An 18,891-nucleotide genomic window follows, 5' to 3' on the forward strand; every position below is an offset into this window, starting at 1 on the left:
CAATAGGGCGTCTTACATCACCACATGCCAAGTATTATCACTTTTAATAAAATGAACATGCCTTTGTTACGAATCCATTCCACTGGCAAATGGCCCAGTCATCTTAAACATGAGTTGTATAGTTGGTTTGTTCAAATCAGGATCCATACTAGGTCCATACATTATCATTGGTCATCAAGTATCTGTTTTTAGTTTCCTTTTTATCTAAAACAGACCCCACTCTGTTTTGTTTTGTTTTTTCTTACCATTGACTTACTATGTTGAAGCCACTGTTGTACAGAATATCCCACATTCTAGACTTGTCTTTTGGCTTCTTGGTGTCATTAAGTTTGTTCGTTTATGCTCTACTTTCCTGTAAATGACCTACCAAGTTCTTTATTTTTAAATGCTTTTTAGTGTTAACCCTCCCAGAGGACTGTGCATTTTCCCACCGTCTTTCTGGTACTGACTCCAGAAAGTTCTACCCTAGAAGCAGTGTCTATTTGCACCACTAGCATCTTCAAGACAAAAAGAAGCTCTAGTGTTAGGAAACAGAGCATCCCCCAAGTGTCAGGCTAACAGCCCAGTGCCGGCAGGGCTCTCAAACGAGCAGCCCTCCCAGCAGGTCCTTCTTCCTTCTGAGTCTGGGCCATTTGCCCACTCACCGCGGGGAAAATGGCTGGTGTGTGCACCTTTCCTTTGCTGAGGTGTCTTAGCAGCTGCACCTCTGGGTTGCTAGTGGGGATTTAATCACCCTGTTGCCTACTTTTTGCCATCAAGGGAGTAGGAAAGGGGAGCTTTTTTAAAAAAGCGTTCAACAGGAGAGCTTCATTTTCCAATGAGTCACCTATCAGGAGAGAGATTTTTCTGTCAAGTTCGATGCCTGGAGAGCTTCTCTGTATGAGTATACCTGCCAGTCCACACGACCTTGACCCTCAGCTGCCCACGTGGCTTTGTTCTTCTCTCCAGCAAATCCCATTGCCAGTCAGGCTGTTATTCAGTATGAAGTCTCAACACTTACTTCACTGCTGACGTGTGGCATCTGTGCTTTTTCAGATTTTTCAGTCCATCCTCTCCATTTTGAGTCCTCACCAGAGTCAGTGGTTCTAAAACCACTCGGGCCCTGCCCCCCTCTCAGCATGTCAGGGCGGGGCCCTGGAGTGTGTGTATTTTTCATCTTCAGGATGATTCTATCAGCAGCCTGCTTCTGGAAAACCACTGTCCTGGGTCAGCGTTTCACAGAGAACACTTCTCTCTCCTTCCCCCAACTCTCGAGACACTAGCCACGCAGGCTAGCACAATCTAGGGTCTCACAGCTGAGAGAAATTCCTGTCACACCCATCTTCTCACTGTTAACACAGGCAGTACCATATATCCCCTGTTTCTGACACTGTTATCAAATACACCAATTTGGGGTGGGATGGTAATTTCCCCATTTCTGCCATGGGGAACAGGGTTAAGTGACTTGTCCCCAGAGTCACACAGTACTTTTTTTTTTTTTTTTTTTTTGCTGCAGTGCACTCCTGGGTTGGCATGTGGGATCTTAGTTCCCCAGCTAGGGATCAAACTCACGCTCCCTGGAACAGAAGCGCAAAGTCTTAACCACTGAACCATCAGGGAAGCCCTGGAGGTGGGAAGTTCTAACAAAGTTGAGCAGATAGGATAAAAGATTGCTCAAAGAATGTTCTTTTCTCTATGGGATGGTCATCCTCCACCCAGCACACAGGCATCCCAGGAGAGGTGTGGGAGAAAGGGGATCCCACCCACCAGATCTGGACCTCAGGCCTGGTGGTGAAGTGAGGACGCTGTGGGGACCCTGCCATCCACTGGGGAACTGGCTGCCCAGCTGAAGAACAAATCTGCGTTATGACGAGTTATCGTGATGGACGGACTGAACTTTCTGCTGGCTCCTGCTCTTCCATCACTATCCTTGACTTTGTTCTCTCCACCTACCCAATGAGCTTCCCTGGCTTCTATCTGGGTTCAGGGATCAGTCAAACCTGCAAGCTCACTTCCGCTTTCCTAATCTAACATGAAAACGTGAACTATTTCTATGAAGCCTTTCAAGGGCAATATCCCCATGAAAATCTTCCTTTTTCTCTTGATAAAAGGAAGCCAGTCACTTGCGCTGCCAGGAAATCTTGCATCTTTGCATTTAGCTACTTTATCTGTTATTAATTCTAGTAAGAAAAAATTACCGCTCCCAACATACATAGTGACATAAACTGAGAATATTTCATAACATTCTCAGACCTGCTAACTCAACTTCTTCCTGCCACACCCTTCCCCACTTCCCTTTTCACCCCACCCCAACACACAATAACAAAATCATTCTGTGGGGCTTTTGGCGGGGGTGGGGTAGGTGCTGGTGGTAAAAGCAATTGATCAAATGCTCGCTGAGCTCCTGCTGTTGGCCAGCTGCATCCTGGTAAACGGTCCCTGGCCTTGACCTCCACACAGTCTACTGGAGAAAATGGATGCATGGGCCAGTCCAGTCTAATTCAGTGGAATAAACAACCTGCCCAACCAATAATATGGCCAATTGCTTAGAAGGCTGGGGGGAGGGGTGAGAAGGGGGACAGAAGCAGGGAAGAGAAAGGCTTCCCGGACGTAACTTTTGGTTAGAATGAGAGGACCTTGGGCTTCCCAGGTGGCACTAGTGGTAAAGAACCTGCCTTCCGATGCCGGGAGGCATGAGAGACTCAGGTTTGATTCCTCAGTCAGGAAGATTTCTCTGGAGGAGGGTATGGCAACCCACTTCAGTATTCTTGCCTGGAGAATCCTATAGACAGAGGAGTCTGGCGGGTGATGGTCCATAGGGTCACACAGAGTTGGATATGGCTGAGCAACTGAGCAAGCAGGAGAGGACCTTGGGAGGAGAGTTGTGGGGATCCTTGGTCCAGTACCAGGCTAAAGAGGAGGGTGCAGAGCCATCCACCAATGTGCACATGAAAAGATCTGGTCCTTTACCGAAATCAACTTCTTCTCCCAGTTATTACCTACTTCAAATTAAGTTCCAAGCAGTGTGTATGTCAAAAAGTCTGTCCTGGCCCTTGCAGCTTTCAGGGCAGGCCCAGCCCAGGAGAGGGGACATCTATAAGGGAGCCAGTAAATCTGCATTATTTATGTCTCAGCATAAATCCGTCAGGCCTGTAATGGGAGCTCCCAGCTATTCAGCTATTTGGCTGTTTTCCTTGGAGTAGAAAGTGTGACTTCCTTAGCTTCAGAATGGCTCCCCCCCAGTGCTAAATTTTGTTAAAATTGTCATGGATTTCCAACCAGCCTTTTCTCTGTGTACGTGCTGCCAGCCAACATGTGTGATCCTTTTTATCTTTGGAAAAGAAGATCCTTGTAGATCCTTGTAGAACTAGAAAAAAAAGGGATGCGTTCTTCTGGCAGAATGGCCCTTGAGCAAAGGAAAAGCAGGATGGGCAACTGCTCACTGTAGTATCTGGGGCTTCTGAAGGAGGTTGTGGGAGAACTGTTTCATCAGTCAGTCGAGTTTACAGTAAAGCATCTGCAAGAGGCAGGAAGACGCACCATGGAGATAAAAGGCCCCTCAGCCCCCCACCTCCCATGTCCTTCCCTGGTGCTGACCCCTGTGGTGGGTTTTGGAGTGGTCATCGTGAAAGCTCTGTAGACAGTGCCACGTTCATCCCCAAACCACTGAGGAACACGAAGCTTTCCCCAACTGAAAGTCCAAACAGGCCTCAGACCAGAGTCTGAAAGGAACCTGGCCAGGTTGAAAGGATACTTGCTAGGCAGTAAATGCAGCTGTTTCAGTTATGCCGTCAGTACCGTCAGTACCGTAATGGCTTACATAAGCAGATAGGACTTGAAGGAGCATAGCATAATCCCAGGCCTGTTTTTACCTACCTACTGCCACGTGCCACAATGTGGTGATAATCACAGTATCAGTGTGATGCAACTACAAGCAATTCCAAAAAAATTTTGCTTTAATAACATGAGCTGAGAAGCTCAAAAACATCTGTTCCAAGTAGCTTTCTCCCATTTGGATAAGTTCTTCCAATACAAAATTTCTGGTGATTTTGAAAAGGAGAAAAAAAAAAACCTTCAAAGGATTTTCACCTTTACTGTCCTTTATCCAGCAAGGATATCAGATCAGTTGTTTAGGTTTTTGTTTTGTTTTGTTTTGTTTTGTTTTTTAACCAGGCCTCCACTGTAATTGCACAGGTAGGTAAACAGGCAGTTGATGAATTCTGAATAGTCTGTAGAGGTTTTTAGAGAGTGCTTAGGATTTTATTGAAGTCGGCATATCCAGCCAATTTGGATTTATAAAAACAAGTTGATTGTGCTTTGCTTCAGAAGCACTAAAAATAAAAGACTAATCCTCCAGAAAACTATTAGTGAAAATTGGCTTCTTTAATTCTGCTCTTATTTCAGTAAATCTTTTTAAGAGGCTTGTTAATGTTCTACTGGTTAGTAGAAACGGGTCCTCAAGGGAGTGATTCTGTGGATGGAGAGGTGTGAGGAAATGATAAGTTGCTGCCATCTACTGACAGAGAGTGGTAACAGCAGGTGCTTTTTGAGGCCTCCATGGACCTTCTCTATCTATCTCAACCCTGGCATCACCCATGGGACTGGTGGAAAGCACATTCATCTATCTCACAGTCTCACGACTTAACGGGGCTCTTCATAGAAGAAACAGCCTTATCTGCCTGGCGAGCACCTCTCCCATCATCCCAGCAAGGAATGTCCTCTCTCACTGAGATAGATTGAATTCCCAACAATAGCTGTGCCCACAGAGGGTCCCCAGAAGATATTACATGAGTTTTCACAAAGGCCTGACACTTTGAGTTTTATAAATGTGCCAGTGAAGGTTTGTAAAGAAGAGAAATTGACTCTGTGTCTCTGATCCAAACTGCTTGCTTACAGGTCTTGCTGGCTTTGCTCGCCTCTGTCCTGGAGATCAATATGAAGTAAGTATGGTGTCAGACTGGGTGTTGGACTTGAGAGACAAGAGTCAGTTGTCATTATTTTGCCTCTTTAATTGTCTTTTTATTTGTATTTTTTTTTTAATTTTGAAAAATAAATTTGGACCCATAAGAAAGTTTAGAGATTAGTATAAGACCTCTCATATATGGGTCATCTAGACACTGATTTTTAATATTATGCCACATTTGCTTTATTATGATTAATATTGTTGTTGTTATTTTTCTGAACCATTGTAGATCAATGCACAGATATCATGACCCTTCACCCGTAAATTATTTTCCTGAATATAGGAAGACATTCTCTCATATAAATGTTGTCCAGTTCTTGACATGAGCAGACTTAGCATTGATCCCTTAGCTCGTGTCATTAGATATGAGATCTACAGTCATGTTTTTCCATGTCCCAATATTGTACTCGATAGCAGCTTTTTTCCTGACCCAAGATCCAATCCAGGATTATGACTTCTTGTAAGTATCAGGAGCGAAGAATAGTGAAATCTAGATCTTTCTTTATAAAAAGTATACTCCATAAAGTAAAAAACGCTTTTTATCTTTTTCCTTTTCAAAAGGGAACCTCCATAATTATTTCATCTAACCGTCACCTCCAGAACCTTCTCTAATCGTTCATCTTGGTGGGAGGTTGGGGGAATGTATCTTCCTCTAACCAGAAAAGCTGTCTGACCAAGGGGAGTCTGCACACCCTCTCCCCAGAGTGTGTCAGGTTTCAAAATCCTTGTCCAGCTCCATCTCCCTTTCCCAGAAGGAGGATGTCTTATTTCTTGCTTCTGGCCGCTGAGTAGATTTTAGCTGTTGGCTCCTTGTCTCTCTGAAGGGGCTGGGGAGTGTGCAGAATTAATCCAGTCGTTGTTCTACTGAAGCAGAACTAAGGAGAGAAAGAGCTTGTTGACCTGAGTGAGCTGAAGGGCTTGATACAATAACCTTTAAGCCCTCCGAACCCGGTCCTAGAGAAGCAGAACTTACTCCCTTTTGAAAGTCTTTACCTGCGGTTCCTCTGCTCCACCCACCCCCACCCCGAGAATTTGGAAGAAGGGACAGTCAGGACAGGGCATGAGGATGCTGGAGAAGGGGAGGAGCGGTTTTTACCTGCCTTTCCCATCCTGGTGTTTGGAGGGGAGGCGGGTGAGGGCAGTGGAACCTGAGGACCCTTTGGCGTCTTCTCCCCAGATTTTCATGAAGTATGGCCGACAGAGGTGGAAACTGAAAGGCAGGATAGAGGTAAACGGCAAACAGAGCTGGGACGGAGAAGAAATGGTGTTCCTGCCGCTGATAGTCGGGTTCATTTCCATCAAGGTACGGGGTCGGCACTGCTGTGTGCTGTCTTTGCTGCTGCCGCAGCTGAATAGGCTGTCATGGAGACCTGTCCCTGAGACGTCTGCCTGCTGCCCCTGCACCCCCAGACCGCTGTCTGCGCTTGTAGCACATCCCCAGACCCACCCTCGTGTCAGAGCGGGCAGTGCAAATGTGAGACGGGCTTGGGAAACACCCACCCCCAGCTTCAGATATGATTCTGAAATGCCTGCGCCGGCCAAGAAAAACAAAGGAGAGGGGTGCCTTCCTCCAGCGCTGTCCTCTGAGGCCTTTCTCCCTTCCCTCTCTCACCAGGTCACAGAACTCAAAGGGCTGGCGACTCACCTCCTGGTCGGCAGCGTGACCTGTGAGACCAAAGAGCTGTTTGCAGCCCGACCTCAGGTGGTGGCTGTGGACATCAATGACCTTGGCACCATCAAACTCAACCTGGAAATCACCTGGTAGTAAGTTGCCCTTTTTTATATCATCACAATAAAAATACGTGTCACAGGCTCGTGCTGTTCCAGGGTGGCGCGTGGACCATCAGAATCACCAAGGAGCTTGGCCTGAACGCCAACTCTCAGGCCCCACCCCAGGGCCCAGGAATCTCTTTAACAGGTTGCTCTGTGTTAATATCACATCACTACTCTCCTCTTTGACTTTCTGTTTTTAAACATTTTATCCTGCCTCCGTCCCTCCTTCTCAATCCTTGAACGTATATAAAGAAATGTATCTCTCAAGTCAACTGATGTGAAGGAAAGAAACGGTTCAGTATGAGACAGTATGTCTGCAGAAAGATCCTAATGCTTGCTGTGGTGTCTTAATTGCTTAACCCTCTTTATCTCAGACATCATACAGTACTTTGGAAAGCTTTGGATATCCTTGGTCTCTCCACACTCTAAATGCTGAAATAGAATATTTCCAAAGGGCAAGAGAAATCTTTTGTCAAAGTAAGGAACTTAAAAGTGGTTTTCTGCTAAGAGGGGTTGGGGGGTGGCAGGGAGGCTCGAGAGAGGGGCCATATGTATACTTATGGCTGATACACGTTGTTGTATGGCCGAAACCAACACAACATTGTAAAGCAATTATCCTCCAGATAAAAAGTGGTTTTCTGAAGTCTTCCCATGGGAAAGGTCTTGCTAAGTTATGAAACACTGGCTGCTCACAACAGTTGATCTTACACCCCTGTTACCAAGTAATGAGGGCCTGTCGAATATTAATGTCCGGGCCCCTTTACGATACAGAGGGTCAGACATGGAAGCAGCAAAGACGTGTAACCTTGTCACTGAAACAGTGTCCACATGATTTGCCTAGCCCGTCTCTCCTCATAATTGGTAACGACTGACATCTCAAATGCAAGCTCCTGCTGGATGAGCCCATGGCGGGATGACTAATGGCACCATTGTGAACAGACTGTTGTCCTCTCAGCCACGCAGCAGGCGCTGGGTGAACTGAAACGAACAGGAGTGTTTTCTTCAGAACCAAACAATAATCTATTACTCCCCTGTATCATTAAAGCATCTGTCCTTGCAAAACTCCAGGAATTTTTACAGACTTCTTCAACATCTTGTGTTATGCTAAGTCACTTCATTCGTGTCCAACTCTTTGGGACACTATGGACTGTAACCTTCCAGGCTCCTCTATCCCTGGGATTCTCCAGGCAAGAATACTGGAGTGGGTTGACGTGCCCTCCTCCAGGGGATCTTCCTGACCTAGAGATCAAACCCACATCTCCTGTGGCTCCTGCATCACAGGCAGATTCTTTATGTTTATGTCTCTAATATGAATGAAGAAGCAGATTTAACTGGTATCCAGGTGTGCACATAAATTTTGCTTAAAGCTGTGATGATAATCTGTGGTCCCTTGGGTGAGTCTAGACTTCTTTTTCTGCTCCACTTTTTTTAAATCATGGTTTGTTTGGTAACAGACCAATTCGGCCAAAACCAGCCCAGCTCTCCAGCTTCCCTGGTGGCTCAGTGGTAAAGAATCTGCCTGCCAACACAGGAGACACGGGTTCTATCCCTGGGTTGGGATAATTCCTGGAGAAGGGAAAGGCAGCCTACTCCAGTATTCTTGCCTGGACAGAGGAGCCTCGCCGGCTACAGTCCAAGGGGTCACAGAGTCAGACATGACTTAGTGACTGAACAAGCAACAAGCCCAGTTCCCACTGGCTGAGTTTACGTTAGTATAATGAGGTGCTTCCTTGGCCTGAGGTCCGGTGATGATGGGTGATTTTAACAAGCATGTTCATGGGGTCCTGTTGTTTTGCAGTCCGTTTGACGTGGAGGACATGACCCCATCCTCAGGCGCTGGGAACAAGGTGGCCGCCCTCCAGAGAAGAATGTCCATGTACAGCCAGGGTACCCCGGAAACGCCCACCTTCAAAGATCACTCCTTCTTCGTAAGTCCTGTGTGCTTTCTGGAAGACAGATGATGAACATGAGGCAGTGCTTGGAGCCAGCCTCTGAAATGCTTAACGTACAGTGTTAGGGAGTCTCTATAGTTCCTAATGCAGTCATCCCTCTGTATCCTTGGGGGTTCATTCTGGGAACTCCCCTTTGATAGCAAAATCTGAGGATGCTCCAGTCAGTCCTTGATATGAAATGGCAGTGTTTGCACATAACCTTCACATCCTCCCGTGTACGCTAGATCATCTCTAGATTACCTGTGATACTTAATGTAATGCAAATGACACATAAATAGTTGTGAATACAGTGTAAATGCTATGTAAATAGTTGCCAGCAAATTGGCAAATTGAAGTTTTTCTTTTTGGAACTTTCGGGAATTTCTCTTCCATGGATGCATAACCCTCGGATACAGAGGGGAGGGCCGACTGTGATGTCATCTTCAAGTTCACCCTAAGCCAGGGGTGACTAAGGGAAGCACATGCCTAGATGCCTGTGGCCACCGGCACCCAGGTGGTCAACCCGCTCTGTCCCTGCTCTGCTCCCCACCCCCACTTACCTGTTACTTTGATCAACGCATGTCAGCTTTTCCATCCATTCTCTGAGATCAGCCTTTTAAAGACGTAGATGTAAATAAGGGCCCCTTGTTTTAATCAGAAACGCTTGCTTAAGAGCTGACAGAAACATAGTAACCTGCTACTTTCCACTAACTCCCCATCTTGCTTTGACTTCTGAAGAGATGGTTGCATCCTTCACCAGACAAGCCAAGGCTGTCTGTCTTGAGTGCCTTGCAAGACTCTTTCTTTGCCAAGCTGCACCGCAGCCGCTCTTTCAGTGACCTGCCCTCCCTCAGGCTGAGACCCAAGGCCGTGCTAGAGTTTTATGTGAGTGTGGGTGGCCCGCTGGGGTGTGACGTGCTTGCCTTTGGGGGCTGGTGGCATGTATGCTTTGGCATGCCTCTTGTTTTATCTTCGCTCTCATGCTCACTGGCTAACGGTTACAGGTCTTCTGACCCCAGGGTGGGAAGTTTGGGCTTGCATGCACCTTTGTGAGAAAGGCCATCTGTCCTTCCCTTCCCATGATCTCTACTTTTGTGCTGTGAATTTTCTCCACTGTGGCAAAGATATCCATGGTAACAAGATTGTCATTTTAAAAAACACAGTTACACATGAAGTCAAAGAAGGTTCTCGTTCACAAGTTAAGCTAATGTATCACTAATATCAATCTTTACAGTTGTAGCCTTCAAAAACTGGCATTTGAGGAAGTCAGAAAGATTTAAACCAGTTTTCCTAGAGCTCTTTTATTGAAAGAGGTTCTTAGCCTTGGTGCGTTTTATACAGTCATAGTAAAAGAGACTCTAATTTTCAAAGATGTAATAAGTTGCCTACATGATATGTGTTGCCCTTTATGTTGCAGGAGAATACACATACACATATGTACATACATCCATGGAATGTTCTGCCCTTTACAGACATATAAAGTAATCTTTGAATGTCCAGAGAGGAAAGGGTTAAAAGTCTTCTGGTTAATAATAATAATAATAATAACCTCTTATTCAATGAATTCAAAAAAAACACACAGGTAAAATGGATGAGGCTAAACTCCAATAAAATTTAAAGCAGACACCAGCTGATAGAGTAACTACCAACCCCAAGTGTATATTCATGCTCATACAGTGCGAGTCAGAGGGCTGGGGAGTTGGCAGTGATTTTAGTCACATCATTTAAACAAGAGCAAGATTAGAAAAAATAATGTGATGGCTTCCTATAGCCTTTTGAACTTGATGAACACAGACTCCTCAGAGCAGCCAGTTCCCTTCTGGCCCAGCTCTCCAGGCCCACCTCCCATCTCTCCAGGCTTCATTCTCTGCCCAACGCCCCGCCTCCCCATGCACCCTCCCTCTCAGGATCTCCCGCAGACTGTTGTTCCTTCTAGAACACACTTCCTCCCCCTCCTTCCTTTCTTCTCTGTCTTCTAGGGCTGAGTTCCAGGTTGTCTCTCTCCCAGGCTGCAGCCGCCCCCTTGCTCCAGCGCCCACATCACCCGTCAGTTACAACATGCCAGCCCTCATGTGCCTGTTTGTAGGCTCGGCCCCTTGGCAGCTGGTACAGCCCCTTCGGCAGGCAGCTCAGTCTAACTCGACCTTTGCTGCTGAAGTCCAAGCAAATATGGGCTTGGGAATGTGAGGCTGCAGAGAAATGGCTGAAGTGGAGTTTGGAGTTTAAATAAGAATCGAGATCACCCAGGCCCCCCGACTCCTTACTAAGCCAGGGCCTCTGCCTCCCTCAGAGCTGCTGGCAGTGTGTGTTCTGAAGGCGAGTTGAGGCTGGGCCGGACAGCTCAGAGGACCAGGGGTTCTGTGAGATGCCCAGGGGACCCTATGGAGGAAGTGCCGGGAGCAGGACTCAGCCTTCTGCCATCTCTCCCCAGAAGCTTCCTCTTTCATATCTCCCTAGAGGCATAAAGCCTGTTTGCGGGGGATGAGAGGGGGGTACAGATAGACGAGGAAGGAAACTGAAATGAAGGAGCTGGCGGTAATAGGGGGAGCAGCGGCAGCCCCCCAACGGTCCCTGCAGCTCCCTCCACCCCCTCCCCATCCCGCCCCGCCCCCCAGACTCTGAGGAGCACTTTTCAGTAATCACTAATCCAGGAAAACATTCTCCGTTTTAGACACAAAGAAAGTGAGCTTGCAGAGGTCACTTGAGGGTCCCAGTGACACATCCTGAGGTTCCAACCAGACGAGAGTGGAGAGTTTGGGTTGAAACTGCAGGTGTTTGGACCAGGGACGCTGCTGGAGGAGAACAGGGAGCCGCTTTCTATCTGTTCCCCACTTCACTTGCTGCAATATTTTTGTTTCCTGGGTGTATTCCCAGCACTGTTGTGATCAATTGTTGTTGTTTTTAAATTTTTAAATTTTTTGTCAGCGCCACATGGCATGTGGGACCGTAGTTCCCCGACTGGGGATCAAACCTGTGCCTCTTGCTGTGGAAGCACAAAGTCCTAACCACTGCACCACCAGGAAAGTCCCTCACTGTTTTATATGAATTAAACTAGGTACTTGTATTTACTTAAACAATCAAATCTGGAATCCAAGAGAAAGTATTCATTTTGAAGGAGTCGATCTCAAATAACTAGAAAACTTTCCCCACTGAACAGTGTTTGGCACTTCAACACCATGCAGACCACAGTGTCAGGAAAGATGACTTGGAGATTGTTAATGCCTGCATAAATGAGTTATCTTGGTTACCTGGGTATTTCTGACCTCTGTCTTCTGAGTTCTGCTTCACGGATCACAGAGCTGGGGCTGTCCGGCAGAGCACCCGGGGCTTCCAGACACCCTGGGAGCTCTGGGGTTTGCAGCGCTGGGACACAGTTATTTAGTTCATCAGTCTTTTTCTTTTTATAGAAGCTCTGCAAACATATTTCTGGCCTTGAATTATTTGTGGCATGGTTACTGAATTAATAAAACATTTTCCAGGGCTTGGGATTTGTGGGTAGAGATTTTCAAAAAATAATTTATGAGAAATGAAGCAGAACAAAGCATCACATCTTTTGAATGAAATAGCATGAATGCTGGAAAGCCCTTTAAGATCAGTGCCAAAAAAAAAAAAAAGAACCGGTGGCGTTCTTAACTATGGCTGCCAGATATTGTGAGATCCTGGGATTTAGGAAACAAGCTCCGTTGCCCTGCCTCCAACTTTTTCGTTTCAAAAATGTCAAACCTGAGACCAGTACAGTGAACTTTTACATAGATTCAACAATGGAAATAGAGTTTTTAAAGGCTTGTTTTGTTTTGCCATGCTTGCAGATACACACACACACACACACACACTCAACAAATACAATGTTAATATCGTGAAAGGTCTTATTTTAATTGTCTTACATTTTGTCTGGAAATGAACAAGGCCAAACACATCCCTTGTTTCCAAAATCATAATGATTTGCCTTTTATCTACAGTCAAATCTACCTGATGACATTTTTGAAAACGGGAAGGCAGCCGAGGAGAAAATGCCACTGTCCCTCAGCTTCAGCGACCTGCCCAACGGGGACTGCACCCTTGCCCCCGGCCCAGCCGACTCTCTCCCTGGCGCGTGCGCTGCAAATCCAGAAATCACCATCACCTCCACAGAGCTGCCCCCAGGCAGTCAGTCCTCCCAGAACGAGGGCTTAAAGGACTCCAGCTCGGCCTCTTGCAGCAGCTCCTCGAGAGAAGGCTCAGAGCCCCGGCCCCACCCCGAGGGAGAGACCCAGGGGCTGGGGAAGCCCGAGGGCTGCCCAGCGGCCACTGGTGCCAGGCCGGAGCGCCTGTTCCTGCAGAAGGGAGTTGCAGAGGCCCTTTTGCAAGAGGCCCTTCTGCAAGAGCCCTCTGAACTCAAGCCCGTGGAGCTGGACACTTTTGAAGGAAACATCACGAAGCAGCTGGTCAAGAGGCTCACCTCGGCGGAGGTGCCGGCGGCCACGGAGAGGCTGCTCTCGGAGGGCTCGGTCAGTGCAGAGTCGGAAGGCTGTAGGTCTTTCCTGGATGGAAGCCTAGAGGACGCCTTTAATGGGCTTTTCCTTGCGTTAGAACCACACAAAGAGCAGTATAAAGAGTTTCAGGATCTGAACCAAGAAGTCATGCATCTGGATGATATTCTAAAAGTAAGTACCTTTTCAGGGAAATTGGATTAGTTTCCGAGACAATCTCTTAAGCCAACATTCTATTTAAAATAGCCTATCTTTTTTTTTTATCCTTCCCTATCACAGGATCAGTAGATAATCAATATGTAAATGACATTGATTTTTTAATACTAGTTGTTGTTTAGTTGCTGAGTCGTGTCTGACTCTTTGTAACCCCAAGGGCTGTAGAGTACCAGGCTCCTCTGTCCATGGGATTCTCTAGGCAAGAAAACTGGAGTGGGTTGCCATTTCCTTCTTCAGGGGATCTTCCTGACCCAGGGATCGAACCTGGGTCTCCTGCATCGCAGGCGGATTCTTTACCGACTGAACTACCAGGGAAGCCCCTAAACCACCACCAAATGGCATTTATTTTTTAATACTAGTTGTTGTTTAGGTGCTAAGTCATATTTGACAGTTTTTGCAACCCCATGGACTGTAACTCCTCAGGCTCCTCTGTCTGTGGGATTTCCCAGGCAAGAATACTGGAGTGGGTTGCCATTTAATACTAGTAGCATATATTAATTTTTATTTTCCTGACAACGGATCAACTTTAGGAGAATGACTGGGAGTTAAATTAACAGCTCTAGAGAATATCTCGGAGAAGGCAATGGCACCCCACTCCAGTACTCTTGCCTGGAAAATCCCATGGACGGAGGAGCCTGGTAGGCTGCAGTCCATGGGGTCGCTGAGAGTCGGACACTACTGAGAGACTTCCCTTTCACTTTTCACTTTCATGCATTGGAGAAGGAAATGGCAACCCACTCCAATGTTCTTGCCTAGAGAATCCAAGGGACGGGGGAGCCTGGTGGGCTGCCGTATATGGGGTTGCACAGAGTCGGACACGACTGAAGCGACTTAGCAGCAGCAGCAGCAGCGGCAGAGAATATCTAGACTCCCTCAGCCCCAGAGTTCATCATTCAGATCCCAAATGTGAAATGAATGGTGGCCTTTTGAGCATCATATCTCATTGAGATAGTACTGGAGAGGGTCCCTCTTGGAATTTCCAGGAAGCAGGAAGGCCCTTCCCTGGTTGAAGACAGAGTTGGGCAGCCAGGATGTGAGGACCACGGGCATCTCTCCCTGCCCCGGGCGCTACCTCCTAGAGGATTCCCTTCTCAGCAGTTGGCCCAAATCAGTGAAATAGAATCCCAGATTAATCACTCACAAATAATCTAGAAGCCAGAGGACCCTGACTCCACTATCGGTATCTTCCTCTCTCGTTCCCAATTAGACCACTCAGGATAGACATGGGAAGAGAGGATTCAGAAAGGTGATTTCCTCTTGGTCAGGAGAGCCTCATAATGAGGTCATTATTGCTACCCCAGAATGTATCTGCCTCCACTTGGTACATGAAATTTAATACAGATTAAATTTTTAAAAACATGGCACAAGAGGACAGAACTGGAACTTCTGTCCTAAAACCCGCTGCCAGCTCTTGTATTCTTTGCTTTGCCACGCTGACGTCTAGTGCCATAAAGAAGAGAACTTGGATCCTTTCTCTTGAAAGAGCAGTTCTTTGGGGACCTGTTCTATAAGATTAGCTTGAAAATACAGTGCCAGGGGCAAGCAGAGAGTCAGCCCACAGAAGTCTGTTGCATCCCTCGATATGACGGTTTGAAAATGTGGCCTTCCCCATGGCATCTGGAACTACCTTCCCAAGGCTATTCTGACAGTTGCGGTCATGCTGACCTGGCTCTGGAGGGCATGTCTGCCCAGGGCAGAGGAGAATTCAGGCTCTGACTCTCCACGTCCTCTGTTGCTCATGACAGATTGATTCTGCTGTAGGTATAGCCTCTTAGCAGCAGGGAAGGGCACTCTGAATCTGCTTCCCATGAAACGTGACTCCAGAGCATCAGCTCAGGACTCTTGGATGGAGGCTGTTTGTCTAATATCCCAGTGAAAACTTCTCTGATCCCTTCAACAAGTTCTTATCTGCACAGTTGACCAGCTTTGCTTAGTGGGCAGAAGGGTGTTAAATGTGAAGAGCCAAGACACAATCCACCTAAAATAAATGCCCCAAAGAAAGCTAGAGGTGATGGCAGCCCCCATTTCCAGGCCTCTAGGGTGCTCAGTCCACCAGGAAGCACTGAGCAAGTCATCCATTAGTCTTCTAAAAACCTGGTGGCTGTCAGTTTCTTTCAAGATTTTTATTCCAAAATCTTGTTCCAAAACTGTCCTAAAATTCTTAACTTCCCCCCTTTCTTTCTTTTGATCGTATTTAAACACATCCATACTGTGCACCATCAGGTTCTGCGATCTAGCTTAGGAAAGAAGACCCTGGAAGTGGGCTGAGTTGGGAATGGCTCCTCCTCTCTCTCTGAGATGGAAAATGGCATTAGAGTCAAGGTCTGGGGCAAGTGGCTTTGTCTCCAGCCAGGATAAAAGCATCTGCTGGCAAAGCATTCTCTTTTTTTCCTCCTTCACACTCCTAGGATGCTAAACACCTTGAGGATCAGAAACTAAATGGTGCTGCCTCTTGGACGGAGATCACTGAGGGCGAATGAAACAACTGATTTAAAAGACTCAGACTCCTGCCAGGCCCTTCCGACCCCGTGTAACGAAGTCAGCAGGGAGTGCCACCTAACTGGATGGAGGACATTTAGCTCCTTTTACTTGCAGGATTTGTCCTGTTCGATCCCTCCCAACATCCTTTTGACTATTTGGAAGAACTTCTCCCCATCTCTGTGCCCAAGGCAATGGGCATTACCCTGTTTGTAATGTTTCTGTTTAATGTCCAGAAATACAGAATTCTCCAGGCCATAGAATGGATTTGCTCACATAATTCCAGGGCCCAGACAGGGAAGAGATGGAAGTTGTTCCTTCAAGACAAAGTTGTAAAGGAAGCATGGCTACTCCTTGTCATGCTCGTGCCGTTTATTTTCTCCTCAATGCTCAAAGGAAAATTACATGCTGTGAATGTAAAATTAGTATTTAAATCTACTTAGAGAGTGTGCATTAGTGAATCTGAGTAATTTTCTGTTTCTGGGATTTGTTTTGTGAATCCTTTAGGACAGGTGCCCTAGTTAGCTCGCCCTGTCTCAGGGCACGGACTACGTTGCCACTTGGAGTTAAGAGATTGGTTAGTAGTTAGCATTGACCCTTTAGATTTGGCTGCCAGTTGAATTTTATTTGGGGTTGAGCACTATTAAGAGAGAGAATAGCCATTCTGTTTCCCAAGACTTTCTGATTGTAATATTTTTAAAACTTTTGATTATAAATATTTCAAACAGGAATAGAAAGAATCAAATAATGGATCCCAATGTGGCCATCAGCACACTTCCACAATGCTCAATTCGTGGCCAAACTTGTCTTCCTCTACTTGCTTCCTTCCCTCTGGATTGTTTTGGAACAAATCCCAAATACTGTGTCACTTTATCCACGGTTGTACTTTTTTAGAAGAAGATTTTTAAATGAATTTTTTTAATGCCAACAAAAAAATAAAAATAAAAGCTTGAAAAAAAAGAAAGTGTCGCATCTCCCATTGGGTGTCTTGGTTGTGTTTCTCCTTCCGAATATGTTGATATTCTCCTTGGTACCTTCTGCCTTTGCAGTGCAAGCCAGCAGTAAGCCGAAGCAGGTCTTCCAGTTTAAGTCTTACTGTTGAAAGTGCTTTAGAAAGCTTTGATTTCCTGAACACCTCTGATTTTGACGAGGAGGAGGATGGTGATGAGGTTTGTAATGTTGGAGGAGGTGCTGACTCAGTATTTTCAGACACTGAGACTGAGAAAAATAGGTAAGTCTTGAAGTCAGCATCTGCTTCTATTTGTACTGTTATTGCTGGTACAGCAGTTCTTTATTGCTACCAGATAGGACCTGATACACATCTTCAGGAAGATAAAACTCTCTATCTGAATTGGTTTACAGATCCTTTTCACTGTCCTATATAAAATGAAATTTTCTTTTTTATAAATTTTCTTTTTTGTACAACTATGTGTACACTTATTAAGTATGGATGTGTACATATCCATCTTGTAGGTTTCAGTGTGTACAGCTTGGGCCCAGTGTAATGAATTTCAAATTAACTCCACATACTATGTTTCTGGAGACTGACCATCTTACTGGATGGTCAGTCTTGACCTGGTTCTCCTTGATTTGCATCTTATTCCTAATTTCTTCATTTTGTTAGACCTTGCTTTTCCAATCCCTTATCTGTCTATTCCTTTTGGCTATTGGATCTTTGCAGTTGATTAAGCTCATCAGTGCCTGTGTTAAAGCCAGGCTTAAAACCCACTGCACATATTTTCCTTAGAATGTAGAAAGGGATGACTAATAACTGATATCTGCCAGTGGATCTACAGGCCTCTGGGTGGAGAATGTGGCCTTCTCTAGGATGGAGATGAATCAGGGCAGTGGGAAGGGAGGATAAAGATGAAATATTATCACTTTCTTCCTGGGCTTTGTTGTACCAAACCACATGCTTAGAGCTAGAGCCTGGGGTCCATTCTGTAAGCACAGTGAACATAGCTCCATCAATTTGCTGGAAAAAAAAAATGCAAAAACATTTTCCCAAAGGAAAAGGTGGATTTCCATCCATATTTTCTTTTGACATGTTATATGCACAGGTTTTCAAATTACAACAAGCTATGACTGTTCAACCTTCACAAACCTCTCTGAGTGGTGTTAATATTTTGAAGTTGTGTTATTCCTGGAGGGTTTCTTCTGCCCAAATGAAACCAGGAAAAGAAAAAGGGAGAAATAGAATTTATCCCTTGAGCAAACTGGGAGTATAACAAAGAGGATTTATGAAATGAATGTCATGTTTAAGTTATCTTTCTGCATTCTACACTGAGATTTTCTAACTTAATTGCATTTGTGAAATGCTTCTTAAATCAAACCTCTTCTTGTATACTTGTTAGCTGAAGCTATTACATAATAGATCAAGGTTTTTCTTAATATAAGCATTTTAAGAACAAAAATATCATAGCCTTCGTAAATTCTACAGAACATTCCTATTAAAGATGTCTAATTTGATCAGTCTTACTGTGTGTTATCAGATGTTTAGGGTAAATGTGTGTGTGTGTGTGTGTGTGTGTTTTAAATGCGGATTGACTACAAGCTGAATGTTTTCCTCTTGGAAACCCAGTGTGAATCAGAGTAAAGCATTCAATGCTTTTAAACTCTGGTGCATGATCTTTTTAAATTATGGAGACTAGGGCCCATGAAACTAGAACCCCAAAATCACCTAGCTGTGTGAACTAGGATGCTGAGGTTAACATTCTCTGCTGGCCATTCCTTCCGTGGGTGAAATGCGACTCTTCTCTCCCTCTCTCCCCACTGCACAGATTCATTTTAAGAATAAAATTAGATAATAAATGCAACACACTTATCTTTAAATGTAAGTGCCCATCATGATACAACTTTAGCTATTTCAGCAGTGTTTACACAAAGCTTGCAAGGCAGAACAAAGTGATGCAAATGCCCCTTTTTGCGAACATCATGTTTTCTTCCCAGTGGCTTTGCTTTCTCTTTTTCTTCAAGTGGCAGTTGATTCAAGGCCAGGAAAGAGCCTTGACTAATTATTTTAATGGTATTGCTCTTGGGAAACCACAAATACAGAGGACAGTTTTATCCAAGAAATTTGGCA

The 18,891-nt window shown here is 45.5% G+C and overlaps 1 protein-coding gene across 7 annotated transcripts in view; it reads left to right on the forward strand.

Moving 5' to 3' along the window:
• Nucleotides 1-18,891, forward strand: part of RIPOR2 (RHO family interacting cell polarization regulator 2) — a 211,704-nt gene that overhangs the window by 177,207 nt on the left and 15,606 nt on the right. For 5 of the 7 annotated variants that reach the window (XM_019985970.2, XM_019985971.2, XM_019985972.2 and 2 more), the window contains exons 9-14: nucleotides 4,876-4,919; nucleotides 6,120-6,245; nucleotides 6,558-6,706; nucleotides 8,514-8,643; nucleotides 12,606-13,289; nucleotides 16,859-17,040. In XM_019985970.2, the coding sequence (XP_019841529.2) occupies nucleotides 4,876-4,919; nucleotides 6,120-6,245; nucleotides 6,558-6,706; nucleotides 8,514-8,643; nucleotides 12,606-13,289; nucleotides 16,859-17,040 (1,315 nt within the window). Of the gene's footprint in view, nucleotides 1-4,875; nucleotides 4,920-6,119; nucleotides 6,246-6,557; nucleotides 6,707-8,513; nucleotides 8,644-9,384; nucleotides 9,532-12,605; nucleotides 13,290-15,739; nucleotides 16,774-16,858; nucleotides 17,041-18,891 lie in introns of those variants that run through there. The other 2 variants (XM_070778306.1, XM_019985976.2) reach the window with 2 other exon arrangements.

This window comes from Bos indicus, chromosome 23, assembly GCF_029378745.1.
Source record: "Bos indicus isolate NIAB-ARS_2022 breed Sahiwal x Tharparkar chromosome 23, NIAB-ARS_B.indTharparkar_mat_pri_1.0, whole genome shotgun sequence".
Taxonomy (NCBI): domain Eukaryota; kingdom Metazoa; phylum Chordata; class Mammalia; order Artiodactyla; family Bovidae; genus Bos; species Bos indicus.